This window comes from Pristiophorus japonicus, chromosome 8, assembly GCF_044704955.1.
Source record: "Pristiophorus japonicus isolate sPriJap1 chromosome 8, sPriJap1.hap1, whole genome shotgun sequence".
NCBI lineage: Eukaryota > Metazoa > Chordata > Chondrichthyes > Pristiophoridae > Pristiophorus > Pristiophorus japonicus.
Window position 1 is genome coordinate 120,719,573 of NC_091984.1, and position 22,668 is coordinate 120,742,240.

Genomic DNA, 22,668 nt, shown 5'->3' on the forward strand with positions numbered 1-22,668 from the left:
CCCTGTCGTCTATTGCATACAGGTCTATGGTATTCACTGTTGCAAGGCCCGCAGCGTAACCCGTGCCCAGCATTTCCAGTATATCCCTTTTTATTCGACCTCGTTCTATCCCCTTTCTGATATTGAATCTCATGGTTGTGGATTCCGGGCCTTCAAGAATTCGCTGAGTCAGATTCTGGTCCAAACTTATAGTCTCATTCCCACAGAAGCTAGGAAGGATGATATCCGTGAGGTTTAGGACCACCGTAAGTAGCTGTTGCCGCACCCCAAAATGTATCCTCTTCTTAGATTCCTTTATTACTAGTCTCCCTGTGACTCCCGTCTTTATGGACGGGCATGTGGGAGGGGGATGTGTGGTGGTACTATAAAGAGTTGTTGTTCCCAGAGTGGTTGTTGGAGCAACGGTGGTGGATCTATTCTGGACCCGAATGTCCCAACACCACTGATCTGTAACCACACACGGGGAGGCCGGGCATATTCTCCAACTGGTATCCCCTGGTTGAGGGCTCCCTGAGAATTGGGAAAATACAGGTGTGCACCTTATTTGTGCCCCCTCCCTATAAGTGCAACTTCCCCGTTTCTTCTCTAGCACGAAGCACACTGCGGTCTCGTTTACTACTACTGTTATTGGTCCACCCCCAATGTCGATTAAGATCCGTATTGAGTTGAGTTATGCCCGTTAGTCTGATGCTACAATTTAAATCTACTGTTGTACCGGCTACCACCACTAAGGCTCCGAATCATAGTTAATGGTTTCAGATGTCTCATAGTATAGGCCTTGGGGTCTGTAGCTTTCTTCGTCGGAGGACGTCCCGGCTCCAAGGAGGAATAGGATCCTGTAAAATACAACGTTTCCGGTGTCCATCGGTCGGTTAAGATCCAAATCGTTTCAACTGGGTCCAGTGCTTCCATCGACCACTACCCCCCATATCTATGCAAGCGCATGTATCGCTGATCATGATCACTTGGTGGGGTCCGGTCCATTTTGGTGAGAATCCGGGTTTTTCGGGATTCAACCTCACCATGACCTGGCTCCCTATGGGGGGTACCTGAACCCTTTGTTCCTTCGTATCCCTTTCTAAATCTTTAATGATTTGTTGGTCCCTAGCTTGCACTCGTAATCCATGTAGCTGTTTACATAGCTCCATGACGAACCTCCGTATCTTGTCTTTGTAAGGTCCTACGTCCTCACTCCCAGATACTAATACTTCTGGCAATCTCATAGCTCTTCCTGTCATTAGCTCAAAGGGGGTCAGTCCGGTAGTTCGGCTCAGGGTAGCTCTTAATTTCATTAGGATTTGTGGAAGTAACTCCACCCACCCCTTCCCGGTTTCCTCGATTGCCTTGGCTAATGCAGTTTTTAGGGTCCTATTCATCCGCTCTACCAATTCGGAAGATTCCGGATGGTACGGGATGTGGAATTTTTGTTTAATCCCTAGCAGGGCACAGGCTCGTTTCATGATTTTCCCCGTAAAATGCGTACCTTGATCTGAGTCCAACTGCAGTGGCATTCCCCACCTGGGTAATATTTCCCCAGCCAGAATTTTAGCCACTGTATCGGCGGTGCAATTCCTAGTAGCAAAGGCTTCTACCCACTTTGTAAATTGATCTATTATTACCAGGCAGTACATTTTTTCCCTCTGGCTGGGCAGTGGCCCAGTAAAATCTATTTGTAGGGCTTCCCAGGGTCCCTTTGGGCGAAGTTGGTGTCCCAGCCGGACCTTTATCTTGTTTCCCGGGTTGTGTTTTGCGCAGGTTATACACCTCCTACAATAGTTTTCTACATCTTTCCCCATTCCTTCCCACCACCAACATCGTGACATGGAGTTTATCATGCTGGTCCTACCAGTGTGGGTGTACCCATGGTAGAGACCCAATCGATTCTGTCGGAGACATTCCAGGGCCACCATGTTGTCATTTCTCCTCCATACTCCATCCGTCCCCTTTCTTGCTCCGTTCTGTTCCCACCCTTCTATTTCTTGCGGGGTGGATTCTCCCTGTACCTTGAGTATGTTTATTTCTTCTGTTTGGGTGGTACATGAGCCAATCGGGGTGTTACTGGTCATATCTACTTCAGCTGCCTGTCTGGCAGCTTCGTCTGCCCAGGCATTTCCCTGCTGGTGCCTGTCTGTGATTTTCGAGTGCGCTTTAATTTTTATTACTGCACATTCCTGAGGGAGGAGGGAAGCTTCTACCAATCCCTTGACTATCTCTTCATGCCTAATGGGTCCCCCTCCCGAAGTCACATATCCCCACCTCTTCCAAGCAGTCATGTAATCGTGCACCACTCCGAAGGTGTACCGGCTATCAGTGTATATGTTGACCCTTTTTCCTGCTGCTAGTTTCAATGCTTTGGTGAGGGCTACCAATTCCTGAGCCGATAGATTTCCCTCTAGAGCACCCTTTCCCCTGACTTGCCCATTGCTATCCACGACTGCCCACCCTGTCCGGGGGATTCCGTTTACATATCGATGGGATCCATCCACATAAAGATCCATGTCTGTCCTTTCAAGTGGGGTTTCCCTAATCTGGCTTCCTTCCCCCTCACTTCCCGTGGGGTCACACTGGTGTTCTTTGCCTTCGGTGACTATCCAGCCTGCGGGATTATTCCCGCTATCCTTTATGATAGTCAAGGCGCCATTTGGGGGCAAAAGCATTGCTTCCCAATTGGCGCGTCGTGCGTCGGATATCGTCCTTAGCCTCCCGGTGTTAAGCAACTCCACAAGGGTATGCGGTGTATGCAGGATAATTTGCCCGGTCATTATGATAGGCTCGCTAGCCCTCACGGCCCATGCCGCACAATCAAGGGCTGCGACACATCGAGATAGGCCCGCGGCCACTGCTCCTTGTTTCGTGGAGTAGTATGCGACAGGTCTTTGTCTATCCCCGTGTTCCTGGGTTACCACTGCATTGTAGTGGGTCTCACTATTGTACATATACAGGTGGAAGGGCCTATTCTGATCCGGCAACCCCAAGGCGGGTGCACTCATAAGGGCGTGTTTAAGCTGTATGAATGCCGCCTCCTGGGGGCGGCCCCAGTCTACAGGCTCCTGGGAGGGTTTACCTCCTTTCACTAGATCCTGTATCGGCTGGGCCATTTCTGCATATTCTGGGATAAAGTTCCGGCAATAATTAAATAATCCCAATATCTGTCGGACCCCTCTCACTGTCCCTGGTCTAGGCATAGTTCTAATAACCTCCTTCCTATCGGTGGGCATCTGTTTATTCCATGGGATACTATGTATCCCAAATATGTAACCTCCCTTCTTCCGACCCGGGCTTTCCTAGGGTTAGCCTTCAACCCGAGCGCTGTAAGGTCCCTAATACTGTAGTTAAGGCCACTAGGTGTTGCACCTCAGTACCTGAGGCAATAAGAATATCGTCCACGTACTGTAGTACAGTGCTTCCTTCCCCTTCGTCCAGGGGTTCCAAGATCCCTGACAATGCCAGGTGAAATATTCCCGGGCTATTGTGAAACCCCTGGGGCACCCTGGTCCACGTATATTGTCTCCCCTTTATAGTGAAGGCAAACTTCTTCTGTGACTCTTCCTCTAAAGGTATGGCCCAGAACCCGTTTGCTATGTCAAGTACCGTGAAGATTTTATGTTCTGGGTTCAGGCCGTTGAACACAGTAGAAGGGCTCGCCACAATCAGGTATTCCCTTGGGGTGACTTTGTTCAGGTCGGTATAATCAATGGTGAACCTATAGGTCCCGTCGGGTTTCTTCACAGGCCACACCGGTGAATTAGTGGTGGCTGTTACTTTGCTTCACCACCCCTTGCGCTTCTAGCTCTTGTACTATTTGGTGGACTGCTGCATCAGCCTCGGGTTTTAAAGGGTATTGTTTATGGGCCTTATGCTCTGGCCCGGGAATATTGACCGGGTTCATCCGGGCCAGCCCACAATCTTGTTTGTGCGGTGCACACTGCGTCGGGTATAGTCGGCAGACACTGCCCCACACGCCCTTCGTTTCCCATTCGGGCTGTATTGGGACTATCCTTGCTACTCGCTGCTGCGGATGCCCCGGACAATCGAACTTCTGTTCGGTCTGATGTTTTTCTCCCCATATAATCCGATTACGCTGGGGGTCTATAAGTGCCCCTACTTCCCTCAAAGTGTCTATCCCTAGTATGATGCCTTCTGGGTTAGGGCAGCACCAGAATTGGGTGGGTATCATTATGCCCTGTATCTCTAGAGGTACTACTTCACTCAATGTTGCTTTTTTGAATCCCCCTCCTATCCCTTGGATATTGACCGTGGTCTGGGTAAGGGGGAGGTCTAGGTTGGTTATGGATACCGACGCTCCCGTGTCTACTAGCATGTTGCACTGCCGGCCCCCTAACACTGCATTAATAAACATACGGGGATCTAACGTTGGTCGTTCCAACCTTCCTTCAGGGGCCGGTAACCCCTAGCGGCCACCACTGGCCAGTTTGAGCAGGTTGAGGAGCTCTTCATTAGAGGGTGGCTCCGGCGGGGGCAATGTTTTTTGCTGGAGGATCTCCAAGAGTTCCTCACGGGTAATGGGCGTCCCTGTTTGTTTCCCGGTTTGGGGGGTTTGTTTCCCAGTTTGCTGGGGACCCTTTCCTGCCTCCCCACCTCCCGGAGCCCGATATCTTCTTGCTATGTGTCCCAGTTTATTGCAGTCATGGCACCTGGGTCTGTACGTCCCTTTCCCAGCCTCCTTTTGCGGGCATTCTCTGCTAAAATGTCCGTCCTGATGGCATGTGTAACACGTCAAGGGGGCAGCGTGGAGGTCCCCATCCCCTTCCTTTCCTTCTGTTGCTAGTGCTGCCGCCACTATCTTAGACACTTTCTCCTTCTGCTCGGCCTTTAGCTCCTCTACATTCTGTACCCACTCTAAGATCTCATCATAGTCATCCCCTATCTTGAATCCTAGTTTAATTATTTTTTGATGCGCCTCCCCCAGCCCATCCTTAAACATTTCTAGGAATGCCTCGTCATCTTTCTCGGGGTCATTAGCACCGGAGTGGTCCTTGTACTCGAGCTCCCCATACTCTCCTACAGTTTCGTTTGGCTTCTGGGTTATCTTTAATATTCTGCTCCAGTTAGTTCTTATAGGTCCCCAACATTCATCCATCCCGTGTTTTAGGTCTAGTAACCGCTGTGGCTTGGTCCGGTTCCCTATCGCCATCCAGTCGCCAAGTTGCACGCCTAGGGTAGCCCTCTGCCAATTTACACTACCGGTTTTGGCCTTTACCAAACTGTGTATGTCACCTAAGATTAAGTTATGTGCATCGAACATTTCCTCAACCTTTTGCCAGAAGTCTGTATTTCTGCTATTGGGTTTGGGTGTGGGTAGATCCTTTAGTAGTGTCTGTCTCTCATGCGGGGTGAGGGGAACTTCTTGTATAGTGACGTGAGCGCGTTGCTGCCCGTGTGCAGGGGCGGTAGTCGTGCGTACGGGAGCTGCCTGTATGTATTCATTATATGCCGGGGGCTCTCTCTGCGTTCCATCATCTGGAGGCTCTCCTACCGGTATTTTCTCCAGGGAGGGATACATTGGAGCTGATATCGGGGCTGCCTTTGGGTTGGGTATTGCTGATGCACACTGTAGGGGCTTACCGTTCTCCTTTACAGCCCTTTCTAAGGTTGCTATTTTCGTGTTTAATCTCTGAATCAGCTCAACATGGGTATCTATTTCCATTACTAGTTCCCGGTAGCAGGTGAGGATAATTGCCTGAGCCATTCTAACCTTGTTTTTGGTCGGACTATCCCACAATTTTTTCTGCCTATCAGGGGCATCCGTGGGCTGCCACCCTCTCCGTTTCATTCCTTCCATTAAGGTTGCGTATTTGTTACTTAGTAACTCGAATAGAGACCCCTCGGGTCCTCGGTTACACTCTCCCTTCTTCCCTTGTTTAATGGCCTGGGTTCCCATTCCCTCACCAGCTCCATTTGTCCTTTTACTTGCCGAGTTACCCATCTTCTTTGGGGCTATGAGGGTCTTGGGCACTCCCTTTAATTCGTGTTAGGTATGCAGGACGTTATTTATATCTATATGTCTTCCCTTGGCGCCGTACACTCGTACTGCCACGCTTTGGGTCAATATGTCCCGTCACTGCGGGGATGTTGTCTCTATGTCCTCACTCTCTCGTCCCTGCACCGTGCGCTCGTACCGCTTCGGGTCAATAGACCTTCCCCTATATCTTCCCTTGCATCGCACCCTCGCACTGCCTATATGCGCGCGTCTTAGCATATACCTTTGACCCCCTTCCACCCCTAGATCGTCCTTGTCCTCCGTCTCCGTCCCTCCGGGGCTCACTACAGATGGTTCTTTGTATGGATATCCTTCCCTTGTGGTTTACAATGCCACAGCTCTAACTTGAAGGTGGTAAATTAAAACATACTCACCCTAACAACTGGGTCATTGTTCCGTTCGGGAAGTCCATACCCTGCTCGCAGCGCCAAATGTAAAGGGGACAACGGGAAGGCTTCTTTTCCCATGAGTGAGCCCACTGATATAGAGGGTCGACGCTCGCCCCAGCCCATGTAGCAATTCTCGAAGTTAGCAGACAGAGACGGATGGCAAAGTATAACGATCTTTTATTACGAACGTCCGGGAACACCTCTCATCACAGCCGCCTGTGAGTGGAAATGCTCCCCGAACAGCACAATCATACAACTTTTATACATTTCAAAAACCCCTCCATTCCCGGGCAAGACCTCCCTAGATTTCTAATTGGACTACCTTATCAGTGCTACTTCTCCAATTGGACTATCTTATCGGTACTTCTTTTGATTGACAGGCCGTGAGCTCAGATTGACAGGCCGTGATCTCGTGACCATCTTAGACCGTACCCAGAATGGTATCATTAGGTTGGAATTTGTTATACATTTCCTTTGGTGCCATGAAGTCTATCTCGGGCCTCTTCACAAGGCCTTATCAGCGGTCTGTTTAGGTTCTCTCATATTGACATTTCTTTTTGGAATACTATCTGGTATCCCAACCCATAACAGTACCTTCTGGAGCCTTGGTACTGGAATGTACAAGACCAAGAAGAAAGGCATTTACCTCCTTATGGGTCAGTGCAGGAACCAGCACTTTAACCCTTGTCCCACTGGTGCCCCTAATGCCAAATTTTTCTCTTACAGGCCGGATCCCGTCTGCGGCAAGCCTCCTGCCCAAAAACTCGACCTCTGGGGCCAAAAACACACACTTGGACTTCTTTAGTCGCAAGCCTACCTGGTCCAGTCAGCATAGCACCTCCTCCAGGTTGTGGAGGTGTTCCTCGGTGTCTCGACCCGTGATAAGGATGTCGTCCTGAAATACGATTGTTCCGGGGATGGATTTGAGCAGGCTTTCCATGTTCCTCTGGAAGATAGCGGCTGCTGAACGAATGCCAAACAGACACCTGTTGTAGACAAACAGCCCCTTGTGCGTGGTGATGGTGTCAGTAGCTTGGATTCTTCGGCCAGTTCCTGGGTCATGTAGGCCGAAGTGAGGTCCATCTTGAACAGCTTGCCGCCTGCCAGCGTGGCAAAGAGATCCTCTGCTCTCAGAAGCGGGTATTGGTCCTGAAGGGACACTCGGTTGATGGTGGCCTTGTAGTCGCCACAGATCCTGACCGAGCCATTCGTTTTTAGAACAGGGACAATGGGGCTTGCCCAGTCGCTGAATTCAACTGGCGAAATTATGCCCTCTCTTAGCAACCTGTCCAACTCACTCTCAATTTTCTCCCGCATCACATATGGCACAGCTCTGGCTTTGTGGTGCACTGGTGTGGCGTCCGGGGTGATGCGTATCCTTACTTTGGTGCCTTTGAAAGTCCCGACGCCAGGTTGAAATAATGACTCAAACTTTTGTAGGATCTGTGAGCATGAACTTCGCTCCACAGGTGAAATGGCATGCACATCCCCCCATTTCCAGTTCATCTCGGCGAGCCAGCTCCTCCCCAAAAGCGCAGGAGCATTTCCCGGGACAATCCAGAGTGGTAGCTGGTTCTGAGATCCATTATTTGTGACCACCAACATTGCACTGCCTAGCACTGGGATGATTTATTTGGTGTACGTCCGTAATTGTGTGTCAATGTGTTCTAGTTTGGGTCTGCTAGCTCTGAGTGGCCACAGTTTCTTGAATTGTTGGACACTCATAAGTGACTGGCTGGCTCCTGTGTCCAGCTCCATGCGTACCAGGATGCCGTTTAACAGTACTCTCATCATCATAGGTGGCGTCTTTGTGTATGAGCTGTGGATGTTTGCCACCTGGACCCGCTGAACTTCAAGCGTTCATTGCTGTGTTCCAGGCATACCCCTGCCTTGCAGACCCCTCTTGTGGTTCATCTACTTCGTAAACCAGCCTCGCTGCGAGCTTCCTGCACATCCTGGCTAAATGTCCACTCAAGTTGCAATTTCTACAGATGAATTGTTGAAACCAGAAGGTCTTTGCAGCATGTTTGTCCCCACACCTCCAGCATGAGCTGAGATTGTTGTGAACAAAAGAGCTGTTACCAGGCATTCCTCTCTGATTGTCTCTTTGATTACCCTTGAGCACTCTGTTTGTGGGTGTCAATGGTCCCATCCTGGGACGTATTGTCCCTTGTGATGGTGTAAATGTCCGTTCAACCTGCCATTGTCTCTGTTGAGGATCCACCCTAGTGTCTGTTACTGCCTGTTGGTGTCGAGTTGCCCGTGCCTGACTGCGGGGTTCTGAGTCGCGTTTACCATATTAACTCCCTGCTCCATCGCCACGTTGGGAGCAGAGTTGCGCGCGTATATGATCTTGGTTTCCTTCTCCCCCGCCATGAAGGTTTGAGCCATCAACGCCACTGCTTCCAAGGTCAAGTCCTTGGTCTCAATTAGCTTCCTAAAAATCCCGGCATGACCAATGAAGAATTCCCGTAACATCTCCCCCCTGCAGGCGTCTGTGAACTTACAGAGGCTGGCCAAGCGCCAAAGGTCCGCGACGAAGTCCAGTATGCTCTGCCCTTCCCGACGTCGGTGTGTATAGAATCGGGCCATGTGTATACTACTCGCCGGTTTGAGGTGCTCACTGATCAGTTTGCTGAGCTCCTCGAAAGTCTTGTCCGCCGGCTTCTCGGGTGCGAGCAGGTCTTTCATCAGCGCGTACGTCTTGGGTCCACAGCTGGTCAGTAGATGCGCCCTTCGCTTGTCAGCCGCTGCCTCTCCCAGCCAGTCCTTCGTGACAAAGCTCTGCTGGAGCCTCTCAACGAAATCGTCCCAGTCCTCACCAACACAGTACCGTTCCTCTGTGCTACTGGTGGCCATTCCCTTGAGTCGTTGATTCCCATTTTTCGTCGCCAAATGTTGTGTATTTACACACTACAGCAAGTCAACACGAGGCACATACTGGTCACTCTGTGACCTGTACCTTTATTCACAGGATCAAGAAGTGATGACCCTGAGTGGGACCTCCCTTTATATACCTGGATGACCAGGTGAGGAGTGTCTCCCACAAGTTCACCCCCTGTGGTCAAGGTGTGCATTTCTCAGTGTACAGTGTACAGTGTTGTTACATAAAGGTTACAGTTATGTGAAGGTTACAAACATTACAAAATGGATCTTAAACGTAGATTCTCGGCGGTTAAACTCGATCCTTGGCAAAATGGGCGGTTCTTAACCAGAATGGGCGGTAAGTGCTCAAAATTTAGACCAAGGCTGTGGTAGGGCCTGGGGGGGGGACTCAAAAAATATTTTTTCAATGAAACAAATAATAAAAACTTAGAAAACATTCTCAAGACCCTTTTTAACTTAATCGTCGTGGAAGAATTTAAAAATACTTATAAAAAAACCTTTAACTCAGCTTTCTTTGCAGGGTACTTACCTACCGCCCAGCTCCGGCAGCTTTTCGTGGGCGTTTTTTTCAATCTTACCTACAGGTTACCGGTGAGCCCAAACTCGGGCGGTGCTGGTTTTCTCGGCGGTACACGTGGGCGGTTCGCTCCCCAGCGATATTTTGAAAATGTCGGTGGAACTCTTTAAAAAATGAAGTGGAAACTTTCGCCGAGTTGTTTTCTGCCAAAAAAGAGCTGCACCGCCGAGAAAACCGCTGAAAATGAAGAGGAAAGTCTAGCCCTTTGACTGTTACACACACTGAGCAAGAATTTTAAGCATTGCCAGCATTTTATTAAAGTTGTTGAATTTTAATTTTTCAGGAGCCTTCAATTGCAGGCCCAATCCAAGCCGAGGGCTGAGATTCCATGAGCAGCTGCTCAGCTATTTGTCTTATGATGTTTATGTGAGAGAGAAACCAGATACCCTTCTCTAGACCTCCATCTGCTCTCTGAAGGATGAAGAAATGAGCGAAACATGAATTCAGCGGCAACATGTAGTAAATGTTTTGCAATAGAGTGACGGAGAAGCTTCACAGCCTGCTTTCCTCACCTGTGGAACTCTCTCACAGCACTGCCATTATCTAAATGATGGACCTTGTATGAAGACATTTAAATATAGAGATAGCCACCACTTCATGATCCAGGCTTTTGGAGGAGTCATTGATGCAATTATTGTGAGCCATTTAACTTTGCCATGGTTGGATTGCTACCAGTGCCACATGCTAGTCAGAGTAGGAATCGCAGGATAGCTCAGATGAATACGTGGCTTAAGAAGTGGTGCAGAAGTGGGATTCAAATTCTTGGGACATTGGAACCGGTTCTGGGGGAGATGGGACCAGTACAAACTGGACGGTCTGCACCTGGGCAGGACTGGAACCAATGTCCTAGGGGGAGTGTTTGTTATTGCTGTTGGGGAGGGGTTAAACTAATATGGCAGTGGGATGGGAACCTATGCAGGGAGACTGGGGGCAGAAGCAAAGGATAGAATGAAGAAAAGTAAAAGTGGAGGGCAGAGAAACCCAAGGCAAAAATCAATAAGGGCCACATTACAACAAAATTCTAAAGGGGCAAAGTACGTTACAAAGACAAGCCTGAAGGCTCTGTGCCTCAATGCGAGGTGTATTTGGAATAAGGTGGACGAATTAACTACACAGGCAGCAATTAATGAATATGATATAATTGGCATCATGGAGAAATGGCTCCAGGGTGATCAAGGCTGGGAACTCAACATCCAGGGGTATTCAACATTCAGGAAGGATAGACAGAAAGGAAAAGGCGGTGGGGTAGCGTTGCTGGTTAAAGAGGAAATTAATGCAATAGTAAGGAAGGACACTAGCTTGGATGATGTGGAATCTGTATGGATGGAGCTGCGGAATACCAAAGGGCAGAAAACGCTAGTGGGAGTTGTGTACAGACCACCAAACAGTAGTAGTGAGGTTGGGGATAGCATCGAACAAGAAATTAGGGATGCGTGCAATAAAAGTACAGCAGTTATCATGGGCGACTTTAATCTAAATATAGATTGGGCTAACCAAACTGGTAGCAATACGGTGGAGGAGGATTTCCTGGAGTGTATTCGGGATGGTTTTCAAGACCAATATGTCGAGGAACCAACTAGAGGGCTGGCCATCCTAGACTGGGTAATGTGTAATGAGAAAGGACTAATTAGTAATCTTGATGTGCGAGGCCCCTTGGGGAAGAGTGACCATAATATTGCAGAATTCTTTATTAAGACGGAGAGTGACACAGTTAATTCAGAGACTAGGGTCCTGAATTTAAGGAAAGGTAACTTCGATGGTATGAGACGTGAATTGGCTAGAATAGACTGGCAAATGATACTTAAAGGGTTGACGGTGGATAGGCAGTGGCAAACATTTAAAAATCACATGGATGAACTTCAACAATTGTACATTCCTGTCTGGAGTAAAAATAAAACGGGGAAGGTGGCTCAACCGTGACTAACAAGGGAAATTAAGGGTAGTGTTAAATCCAAGGAAGAGGCATATAAACTGGCCAGAAAAAGCAGCAAACCTGAGGACTGGGAAAAATTAGAATTCAGCAGAGGAGGACAAAGGGTTTAATTAGGAGGGAGAAAATAGAGTATGAGAGGAAGTTTGCTGGGAACATAAAAACTGACTGCAAAAACTTCTATAGATATGTGAAGAGAAAAAGATTAGTGAAGACAAACGTAGGTTCCTTGCAGTCAGATTCAGGTGAATTTATAACGGGGAACAAAGAAATGGCAGACCAGTTGAACAAATACTTTGGTTCTGTTTTCACGAAGGAAGACACAAATAACCTTCCGGAAATATTAGGGGACCGAGGGTCTCGTGAGAAGGAGGAACTGAAGGAAATCCTTATTAGGCGTGAAATTGTGTTAGGGAAATTGATGGAATTGAAGGCTGATAAATTCCCGGGGCCTGATAGTCTGCATCCCAGAGTACTTAAGGAAGTGGCCCAAGAAATAATGGATGCATTGGTGATCATTTTCTATTGGCTCTGGATCAGTTCCTATGGACTGGAGGGTAGCAAATGTAACACCACTTTTTAAAAAAGGAGGAAGACAGAAAACGGGTAATTATAGACCGGTTAGCCTGACATCAGTAGTGGGAAAAATGTTGGAATCAATTATTAAGGATGAAATAGCAGCGCATTTGGAAAGCAGTGACAGTATCAGTCCAAGTCAGCATGGATTTATGAAAGGGAAATCATGCTTGACAAATCTTCTAGAATTTTTTGAGGATGTAACTAATGGAGTGGACAAGGGAGAACCAGTGGATGTGGTGTATTTGGACTTTCAAAAGGATTTGACAAGGTCCCACACAAGAGATTGGTGTGCAAAATTAAAGCACATGGTATTGGGGGTAATGTACTGACGTGGATAGAGAACTGGTTGGCAGACAGGAAGCAGAGAGTCGGGATAAATGGGTCCTTTTCAGAATGGCAGGCAGTGACTAGTGGGGTGCCGCAGGGCTCAGTGCTGGGACCCCAGCTGTTTACAATATACATTAATGATTCAGATGAAGGAATTGAGTGTACTATCTCCAAGTTTGCAGATGACACTGAGCTGGGTGGTGGTGTGAGCTGTGAGGAGGACGCTAGGAGGCTGCAGGGTGACTTGGACAGGTTAGGTGAGTGGGCAAATGCATGGCAGATGCAGTATAATGTGGATAAATGTGAGGTTATCCACTTTGGGGGCAAAAACACGAAGGCAGAATATTATCTGAATGGCGGCAGATTAGGAAAAGAGGAGGTGCAACGAGACCTGGGTGTCATGGTACATCAGTCATTGAAAATTGGCATGCAGGTACAGCAGGTGGTGAAGAAGGCAAATGGTATGTTGGCCTTCATAGCTAGGGGATTTGAGTATAGGAGCAGGGAGGTCTTACTGCAGTTGTACAGGGCCTTGGTGAGGCCTCACCTGGAATATTATGTTCAGTTTTTGGTCTTCTAATCTGAGGAAGGATGTTCTTGCTATTGAGGGAGTGCAGCGAAGGTTCACCAGACTGATTCCCGGGATGGCAGGACTGACATATGTGGAGAGACTGGATCGACTGGACCTTTATACACTGGAGTTTAGAAGGATGAGAGGGGATCTCATAGAAACATATAAAATTCTGACGGGACTGGACAGGTTAGATGCAGGAAGAATATTCCCGATGTTGGGGAAGTCCAGAACCAGGGGACACAGTCTAAAGATAAGGGGTAAGCCATTTAGGACTGAGATGAGGAGAAACTTCTTCACTCAGAGAGCTGTTAACCTGTGGAATTCCCTACTGCAGAGAGTTGTTGATGCCAGTTCATTGGATATATTCAAGAGGGAGTTAGATATGGCCCTTACGACTAAAGGGATCAAGGGGTATGGAGAGAAAGCAGGAAAGGAGTACTGAGGTGAATGATTAGCCAATTCAATGATGGTGCAGGCTTGAAGGGCCGAATGGCCTACTCCTGCACCTATTTTCTATGTTTCTATGGATTTTGATATTATGTCGCCTTATGCCCCCATCCCCCCAACCCCAATTGACAAAACAATTTGGTTTGATAATTGAGAGGGAATGCAAAACTCATGAGAATCCTTTGGAAGTCAAATAAAGTATAGATTCTGGGACAGAATCGGTTCACTTGATTTTTTTTCCCCCTACCAATATCTTTCAGCTATTTTTCTCCATTCCCTTGAAGACATTACTGGGGTATGGTTCCATGTGCAGCTTTTACCCTCTGGTATCTTGCCCAAGTGACTGTTATTCATGCATGAGCCTTGACAGTCAGTGTCGGCACACTATTAAACCGCATTACAGCTGAGCCTGATCAGGACCTTGTCCAGTGGCCCATACAAGCGTGCACTTCAAGCAGAAGCTGCTCGAATGCTCTTGGAGGCCTGAGTTTCCCCCTCAAGCCAATGGTAATATCCTTACTGCTGCTTGATTTAGATCAGCTCGCTCCACACAGACCAGAGCTTCATCCTGGGACCTCCCTGGTCTGTATGGCTCAGCTGGTAACTGGATAAACCCTTTGAGCCATTAGGAGAGCTGATATATTTGATCTATAATGTGAAGAACTTAGTTCACGATATAAGTACAAACTCTTACTGAAGACAGGGCTACAATGACATTGTCTTTTGAACCTTCTGTTGGGAGCTTTAATTCAGATACATTGTTTGAATGACCTCATGAAAAGAAAGCAATCTCCCAGTCCAAAAAATGTTGTTAATGTCCCCTTGCCATATCACACTCCCTTATCAAATTAAATAGAATGCAACAACTTTTAGAGTGTCACTCTTGAATTAGTTCTCTCTCTCTCTTAGGCAGTCCCTCGGAGTCGAGGATGACTTGCTTCCACACTAAAAATAAGTTCTCAGGTGACTGAAGAGTCCAATGCGGGACCTACAGTCTCTGTCACAGGTGGGGCAGAAGGTGGTGGAAGGGACGGGTGGGTGGTTCCTGGGTTGCCGCACCCTCCTTCCACTGTCTACACTTGGCTTCAGGTTGCTCTCGGCAACGAGACTCGAGGTGCTCAGCGCCTTCCCGGATGCTCTTCCTCCATTTTGGGCGGTCTTAGGCCAGGGATTCCCGGGTGTCTGTGAATATGTTGCACTTTTTCAAGGAGGCTCACCAGGGTGAGAAAGGTATCATGCTGAATTGTCCGTTCTTCCCTGCTGGGAAGTATCTCATCTTGCTTGATAACTTTCAAAAAGGCTGGATGAGATCAATAGATGACTGTATGGATAATTGCTGTTGAACCTTAGCACTTTGTAAATCGCGTTGTAACCTGCGTTACAAGGTGCATTCGCTCATTCTAACTCCTGGTATTAATTCAGATACTGGAACCGCCCACCAGTCTTGATGAAAGATCGAGCTGGACCATGAACGAGGGCCTACAGTCCATTGTTAATGATTGTTAATGCTCTATCACCCACTCAATGAACCAGGGTATCTGTTCCAATTCATTCCAGTGGAGGTAGTAAAGCCTTCATTCAAAAATGCTATTTAAATGGAGAACATCAGCCAGTGGCAAAATACAGATTGAAATCTTCACACCGAAAGAAAGGATGGAAAAAATTCCCAGTAGCCATTGCTTGATACAGCTGAAATCCTAGTCCACTGGGGACAAGATTGCAGTCATTTCAAAAATAATCATTCAGTGCTATTAAGTGCAGCTTCTAGTTATATTTAATGGTGCTGCTCATTCCACGTTGCAAAATCGGGAGTGGCTAGATAAATTGCTGATAAACATAAAACGGCCACATTAACCATAAGACAAATCATCAGAAGTAGGTCAACAATCAATCTGTTGTCCTCCTAAATTGCACACATTTCATTTGTTAAACTTTTTAGGTGGGTGGTTCACTGATATGAGTTACTTTGCAAATGTGTTTGGTTCAGTAATACAGTGCTGAGCGCACATGGCCATACTAATGCAGATAATAGTCACGGGCTATGTTTAGAAAGGAACGGCCCTGCCTGCAAAACTCAGCTGTGTTTTGGTATCCTGGGAAGCTCTTCTTCTCGAGCATAGAATTTAATCCCACAAAGTTCACATAAAATTGAGCGAATGCCTTCTTTAATGTGGAATCAATCTTGCAAGAAACTAATCCATGTTATAAAAATGGATTAAAATCATTTATCAGGGGTTGAAATGCATCAATTTGGAAAAGTACACCTGTTTCCAGGACAGGCACAGCAGTGCAAAGTGTATCAGTCCTGGAACTGAAACCATGCTGAGCCCAATGGCACTGCACAAGAGTAAAAAGACTTGCATTTATGTAGCACCTTTATCACATCTTTATCACATCTTTCGAATGTCTCAAAGCGCTTCATGTACAATGCATTACTTTGAAGTGCAGTGACGGCTGTTATGTAGGCACTTAGGACTGGATTTTGGTTGGATTACGCCTCTGTTCGCACCCCAGTGGGGCGGTAAAGAGTGTCGAAATGCTTACCGCCCGGGCGGCCAGCTTCCAGCGCCCCGCTGGGAAAATTGGTGCCGGTTTTGCAGCGGCGCAAAACGATACCGCCTCGCTCCGTAGTTTCATTCAGGTCATGACGTCAGTCGTCGTGCAACATCCCCGCTAGTGCCCCGGTCGCTAAATTAAGTGGTAACGCCGCGTTTAACATCCACCCCAATTCATGCCTGAAAAACCTGGCAGTCCCATGGTCGAATAGGTGCTATTTGCAGAGTCTTTGAATTGAGGGAGGAGGATCTTAAATCGGAGGTCACATTGAGTGCAATGTTTCCGCACAGTGCGCTGCATGAACCTCAGACTTTAAAGCGGAAGATTTATCTGCCATTACAGGGTCCTTACAACTTGAGTGAAATAATTAAATGGGGTCATTACTAGTTTGCCAGCGTCTCCTACTCTGTGCTCTTGTTAGGTGGCGTCAAGCTAAAAGGGCTATTGGCCATGTCGAGCCATGGATGAGGAGAGACCAAAGATGTCCGGACAGGAGGCCTTACCCCCCATGGGTTTACAGGCAGCAATGCTCATATCTCCAGCTCTCAGAGGAGCAGTATGTGAGAAGGCTGCACTTTGGAAAGAAAGTGCTGACAGAGATATGCCATCTCCTACAGCAGACCTGCAGCCTTAGATCGGCACCAGGACTGCGCAGCCCGTCGCAGTGAAGGTCATTGTGGCATTGGCCTTTTATGCCTCCGGCTCCTTCCAGGCTGCAGCAGGGGACATTTGCAGCGTCTCTCAATACGCTGCACATCGCTGCAAACGCCACCTTCAAAGGCTCTCTACGCCCACAGAATGGACTTCATAACGTTCCCAATGAGCAGGGAGAGCCAGAATGAGCGGCCATGTAGATTTGGCAGGATTGCAGGCATCCCGAGGGTTCAAGGAGCCATTGACTGCACACACTTGGCCTTGCGAGCACCATTACACAACGCCGAGGTATTCAGAAACCAAAAGGGATACCACTCCCTAAACGTACAGTTGGTATGCAACCACATGCAGTGCATCCTCGCAGTGAATGCCCGCTATCCAGGGAGAGCCCAGGATGCGTGAGAGCACTATGTCATGATTGTTTTGGCCACCACTGGCTGCTCTGGGACAAAGGATACAGCCTATCCACCTGGCTAACAACCACCCTCCACAATCCCACCACACAAGCGGAGCATCGCTACAATGAGAGCCAAGCGGCCTCCCGCAACATCATCGAACAGACAGTAGGGGTGCTCAAGCAGCGTTTCCGCTGCCTGGATCGCTCTGGAGGCAGCCTTCAATACTCCCCTCAACAGGTGTCTGAATTCATTGTGGTGCTCTGCATGCTACACAACTTGGCCATCATGAGGGGTCAGGCATTGCTAGTGGGGATTGCAGCCCCACCTCAGGAGGAGGAGGACGAGGAACAGGAAGCTGACGAGTCCCTGAATCGCCAGCCACACCAGGAGGAGCACCATCCACGGAGGAGCCAGCGACGCGATGCTGCCAGACCAAGAGCCGCACGTCATCAGCTCATATTGGATCGGTTCTCTTGAGTGGAGGAAGCTGAGGGAGGCAGCTAATACTGACCGCGATAATGGCACATCTCCGTTAAACTCTACAATGATACACATCATCATCATCATCATCATTTTCAAAATCGAGGAAGACTTGCTTCCACTCTAAAAGTAAGTTCTCAGGTGACTGAACAGTCCAATACAGGAATTACAGTCTCTGTCACAGGTGGGACAGACAGTGGTTGAAGGAAAGGGTGGGTGGGGAGTCTGGTTTGCTGCACGCTTTTTCCACTGTCTGTGTTTGGTTTCTGCGTGCTCTCGGCGACAAGACTGGAGGTGCTCAGCGCCCTCCCGGATACTCTTCCTCCACTTAGGGCGGTCTTTGGCCAGGGATTCCCAGGTGTCGGTGGAATGTTGCATTTTATCAAGGAGGCTTTGAGGGTGTCCTTGAAACATTTCCTCTGCCCATCTGGGGTTCGCTTGCCATGTAGGAGTTCCAAGAAGAGCGCTTGCTTTGGGAGTCTTGTGTTGGGCATGTCGACAATGTGGCCCGCCCAATAGAGCTGGTCGAGTGTGGTCAGTGCTTCGATGCTGGAGATATTGGCCTGATCGAGAACACTGACTCAGTAGCCTACTATCAGCAAAGGCAGACATCGACGACGAGGTCCAAGTGTTTGAAGACCAGGACCTCAAATCTGGCACCAAGCTTATGGTCTACAGGGCAGTAGTGATACCCGCTCTCCTATATGGCTCAGAGACGTGGACCATATACAGTAGACACTTCAAAGCACTGTAGAAATACCACCAACACTGCCTCTGCAAGATTCCGCAAATCCACTGGGAGGATAAATGTAATGATACACAAGATGCCAATGCAAAACAGTCAAAGCAACATTTTACTAATGACACCGACAACGTTGCCTCAACCAACAGAACCAACCACCCGCCACCTCAGCAAGTAACAAAACAAAACCCAACGACCCTGTTATGTATCTAACTATGTAATACTTGCCACCAGAGAGCACGACTGTTGGAGTCCTAATGGTCACCTGCATACACATGCAGGGCCAGTATAAAAGGTTGGCTGCCATGTTGTTTAGGCACTCTGGATTTGTAATAAAGAAGACTACGGTCACACTCAGTTTAGCTCACAGTACTCAGCCTCGTGGAGTTCTTCTATACACAACAATTGGCGACGAGTAACAGAATACGAACCTTCACGCAACCATGGCTGCCGTTGGAATATTAGAGAGATTCGTAGAGGGTGATGATTGGGAAGCCTTCGTCGAGCATCTTGACCAGAACTTCGTGGCCAATGAGCTGGAAGGAGACACTAATGCGGCCAAGCACAGGACGGTTCTCCTCACTGTCTGTGGGCCTAAAACATACAGCCTCATCAAGAATCTGTTCGCACTGACAAAACCAACGGAGAAGGAATATACAGAGTTGTGCACGCTAGTTCGGGACCACCTCAAGCCAAAGGAGAGGATCCTCATGGCCAGATATCGTTTTTGCACGCACCATCGCTCCAGGGGCCAGGACATGGCGGATTATGTCACCGACCTGAGACACCTCGCAGGACCTTGCAATTTTGGAGCTGCGTTGGGGCAAATGCTGCGGGACTTTTTCATGCTGGGCATCAGCCACGAGGTAATTCTTCGAAAGCTGCTGGCTGCTGAAACCCTAGACCTGAGCAGGGCCATCGCGATCGCCCAGGCATGCATGGCCACGGACGATAACACCAACAGATATCTTCTCAACATCAAAGCTCACCGGCAAGCACTGTGCATAAAATGACGTCGCAAGCATGCCGAACTGCATATGGCAGGGCATACGTCTGCAGCTTCAAGACCTGTGATGACTCAGAGTCCGACATCGGGGGTGAATGTGAATCCATTAGCACCGTGTTAGCGTTGCGGGGGTAATCATCAGGCCCATCAATGTCGATTCAAGCACTACGTGTGCAAAGGCTGCGCAACAATGGGGCACCTCTAGCAAATGTGCAAACGTGCTGCGACATACCACGTGGCAAAGGATGATCGATCCGGCGCGAATCACGCAGCACAGGCAACTCGACCCGAGGAAGAAGTGTATGGGGTACATACCTTCACCATCAAGAGCCCTCCTATTATGCTGAAAGCCAAATTAAATGAAGTTCCAGTATCCATAGAGTTGGACACGGGTGTGAGTCTGTCAATAATGAGCCAGAAGGCTTTCGAGAAACTGTGGGGACATAAGGCACAAAGGCCCAAACTGAGCCCGATTAATGCAAAGCTGTGTACCTACACCAAAGAGCTCATACCAATCATTGGAAGTGCGGCAGTGAAGGTATCGTATGATGGAGCTGTGCATGACCTATCATTGTGGATTGTTCCAGGCAATGGCTCAACGCTGTTCGACAGAAGCTGGCTAGAAAAGATTAGATGGAATTGGAATGACATCAAACACTATCTTCAGTAGATGACGCCTTGTGTGCTCAAGTGCTGAGCAAGCTTCCCTTGCTATTCGAACCAGGCATCGGCAACTTCACAGGCGCCAAGGTACAGATCCATCTCGGCCCCGATGCACGGCCCATCCATCACAAGGCTCGGGTGGTTCCGTATATGATGAGGGAGAAAGTCGAGATCAAACTGGACAGACTCCAACGCAAAGGAATCCTATCGCCAGTCGAGTTCAATGAGTGGGCCAGTCCAATTGTTCCGGTGTTGAAAAGTGATGGCACGGTCAGAATCTGCAGACTACAAGGTAACAATTAACCGAGTCTCACTGCAGGACCAGTACCCACTGCCCAAGGCGGATGACCTGTTCGCAACGTTAGCTGAGGGGAAGTCGTTCACCAAGTTGGACCTAACCTCTGCCTACATGACACAGGAGCTGGCTGAATCTTCGAAAAGACTGACATGCAAAAACACACAAAGGGCTGTTTATATATCACAGGTGCTCTTTCGAGATTCGCTCGGCTGCAGCCATTTTCCAGAGAAACATGGAAAATTTGCTGACATCTGTTCCGCGCACCGTTGTGTTTCAAGACGGCATCCTAATCACCGGACGTGACACCATCGAACACCTACACAACCTGGAAGAGGTACTAAAGCGACTGGACAGAATGGGACTCAGGCTGAAACGTCCATGTGTGTTTTCCTGGCGCCAGAAGTTGAATTTTTGGGGAGAAAGATTGCAGCAGATGGCATCAGGCCTACGGACTCAAAGAATGCACCCAGATCACAGAATGTGACAACGCTGCATTTGTTCCTTGGACTCCTCAACTATTTCGGTAACTTTCTACCCGGGTTGAGCACGTTGTTAGAGCCCTTGCACATGTTGCTACGTAAGGGTGACGACTGGATTTGGGGCAAATCTCAAGACACAGCCTTCGAGAATGCCAGGAACCTGCTATGTTCAAATAAGTTACTTGTACACTATGACCCATGTAAACGTTTAGTGCTAGCTTGTGACGCCTCATCGTACGGGGTCGGCTGTGTGTTACAGCAAGCCAATTTATCGGGCAACCTCCAACCGGTTGCATACCTGTCTAGAAGTCTGTCGAAGGCTGAGAGAGCCTATAGTATGGTCGAGAAAGAGGCGTTAGCATGTGTATATGGGGTTAAGAAAATGCACCAATACCTATTTGGAATTCAGTTTGAGCTTGAAACCGACCACAAGCCGCTCATTTCGCTGTTTTCAGAAAGCAAAGGTATAAATACCAATGCTTCATCCCGCATCCAAAGATGGGCACTAACATTGTCCGCTTATGACTATGTTATCCACCACAGACCAGGCACGGAGAACTGTGCTGATGCTCTCAGCCGGCTACCATTACCCACTACTGGGGTTGAAATGGCGCAGCCCGCCGACTTGCTATTGGTTATGGATGCTTTTGAGAGTGAGGGGTCACCCGTCACGGCTCGTCAGATCAGGACCTGGACCAGCCAGGATCCTGTGCTATCATTAGTAAAGTGTTGCATCCTAAATGGGAGCTGGTCGGCCGTTCCCAGGGAAATGCAAGATGAAATTAAGCCGTTTCACCGACTCAAAGATGAAATGTCCATCCAGTCGGATTGTTTCTTATGGGGTAATCGTGTGGTTTTGCCAAAAAAAGGCAGGGAAACGTTTACACGCGACCTACACAGTACCCACCCAGGCCTTGTCATGATGAAGGCAATTGCCAGGTCGCATATTTGGTGACCCGGCATTGACTCGGACTTGGAGTCATGTGTACATCAGTGCAACACTTGCTTGCAACTGAGCAATGCACCAAGGGAAGCTCCACTGAGTCTGTGGTCATGGCCCTCCAAACCGTGGTCTAGGATCCACGTAGATTTTGCTGGCCCCCTTCTAGGAAAGATGTTTTTAGTAGTAGTGGAAGCTTACTCCAAATGGATTGAATGCGTAATCATGTCATCCAGCACGTCCACAGATCCCATTGAAAGCCTCCGGGCCAAGTTCGCCACCCATGGCTTGCCCGACATCCTTGTCAGCGACAATGGACTGTGTTTCACTAGCTTGGAATTCAACAAGTTTATGACCTGCAATGGCATCAAGCATGTTCGGTCTGCTCTGTTTAAGCCTGCGTCTAACGGTCAAGCGGAGCGGGCGGTCCAAACAATCAAGCAGAGCATGAAATGCGTGACGGAAGGCTCCTTGTAGACCCGCTTGTCTCGCATTCTGCTCAGTTACCGAACGCGACCCCACTCACTCACCAGGGTTCCCCCGGCAGAATTGTTAATGAGGAGAGCCCTCAAAACCAGGCTCTCCCGAGTCCACCCAGATCTTAATGATCACGTGGAAACCCGGCGACATCGGCAGAACATGTACCACAATCGCGCGGCTGTTTCACGTGTCATTGATATTAACGACCCTGTGTTTGTCCTGAATTACGGTCATGGTCCTAAGTGGGTTGCTGGCACTGTTT

At 48.5% G+C, this 22,668-nt stretch overlaps 1 protein-coding gene across 1 annotated transcript in view; it reads left to right on the forward strand.

The window, feature by feature from the left end:
* dnm3a (dynamin 3a) overlaps nt 1-10,729 on the forward strand; it is a 486,179-nt gene extending 475,450 nt beyond the window's left edge. Inside the window, 1 exon segment of the mRNA XM_070887379.1 lies at nt 10,137-10,729. Coding sequence (XP_070743480.1) covers nt 10,137-10,249 — 113 coding nt within the window. The 3' untranslated portion in view covers nt 10,250-10,729.
* Nucleotides 10,730-22,668: the final 11,939 nt, after the last annotated feature.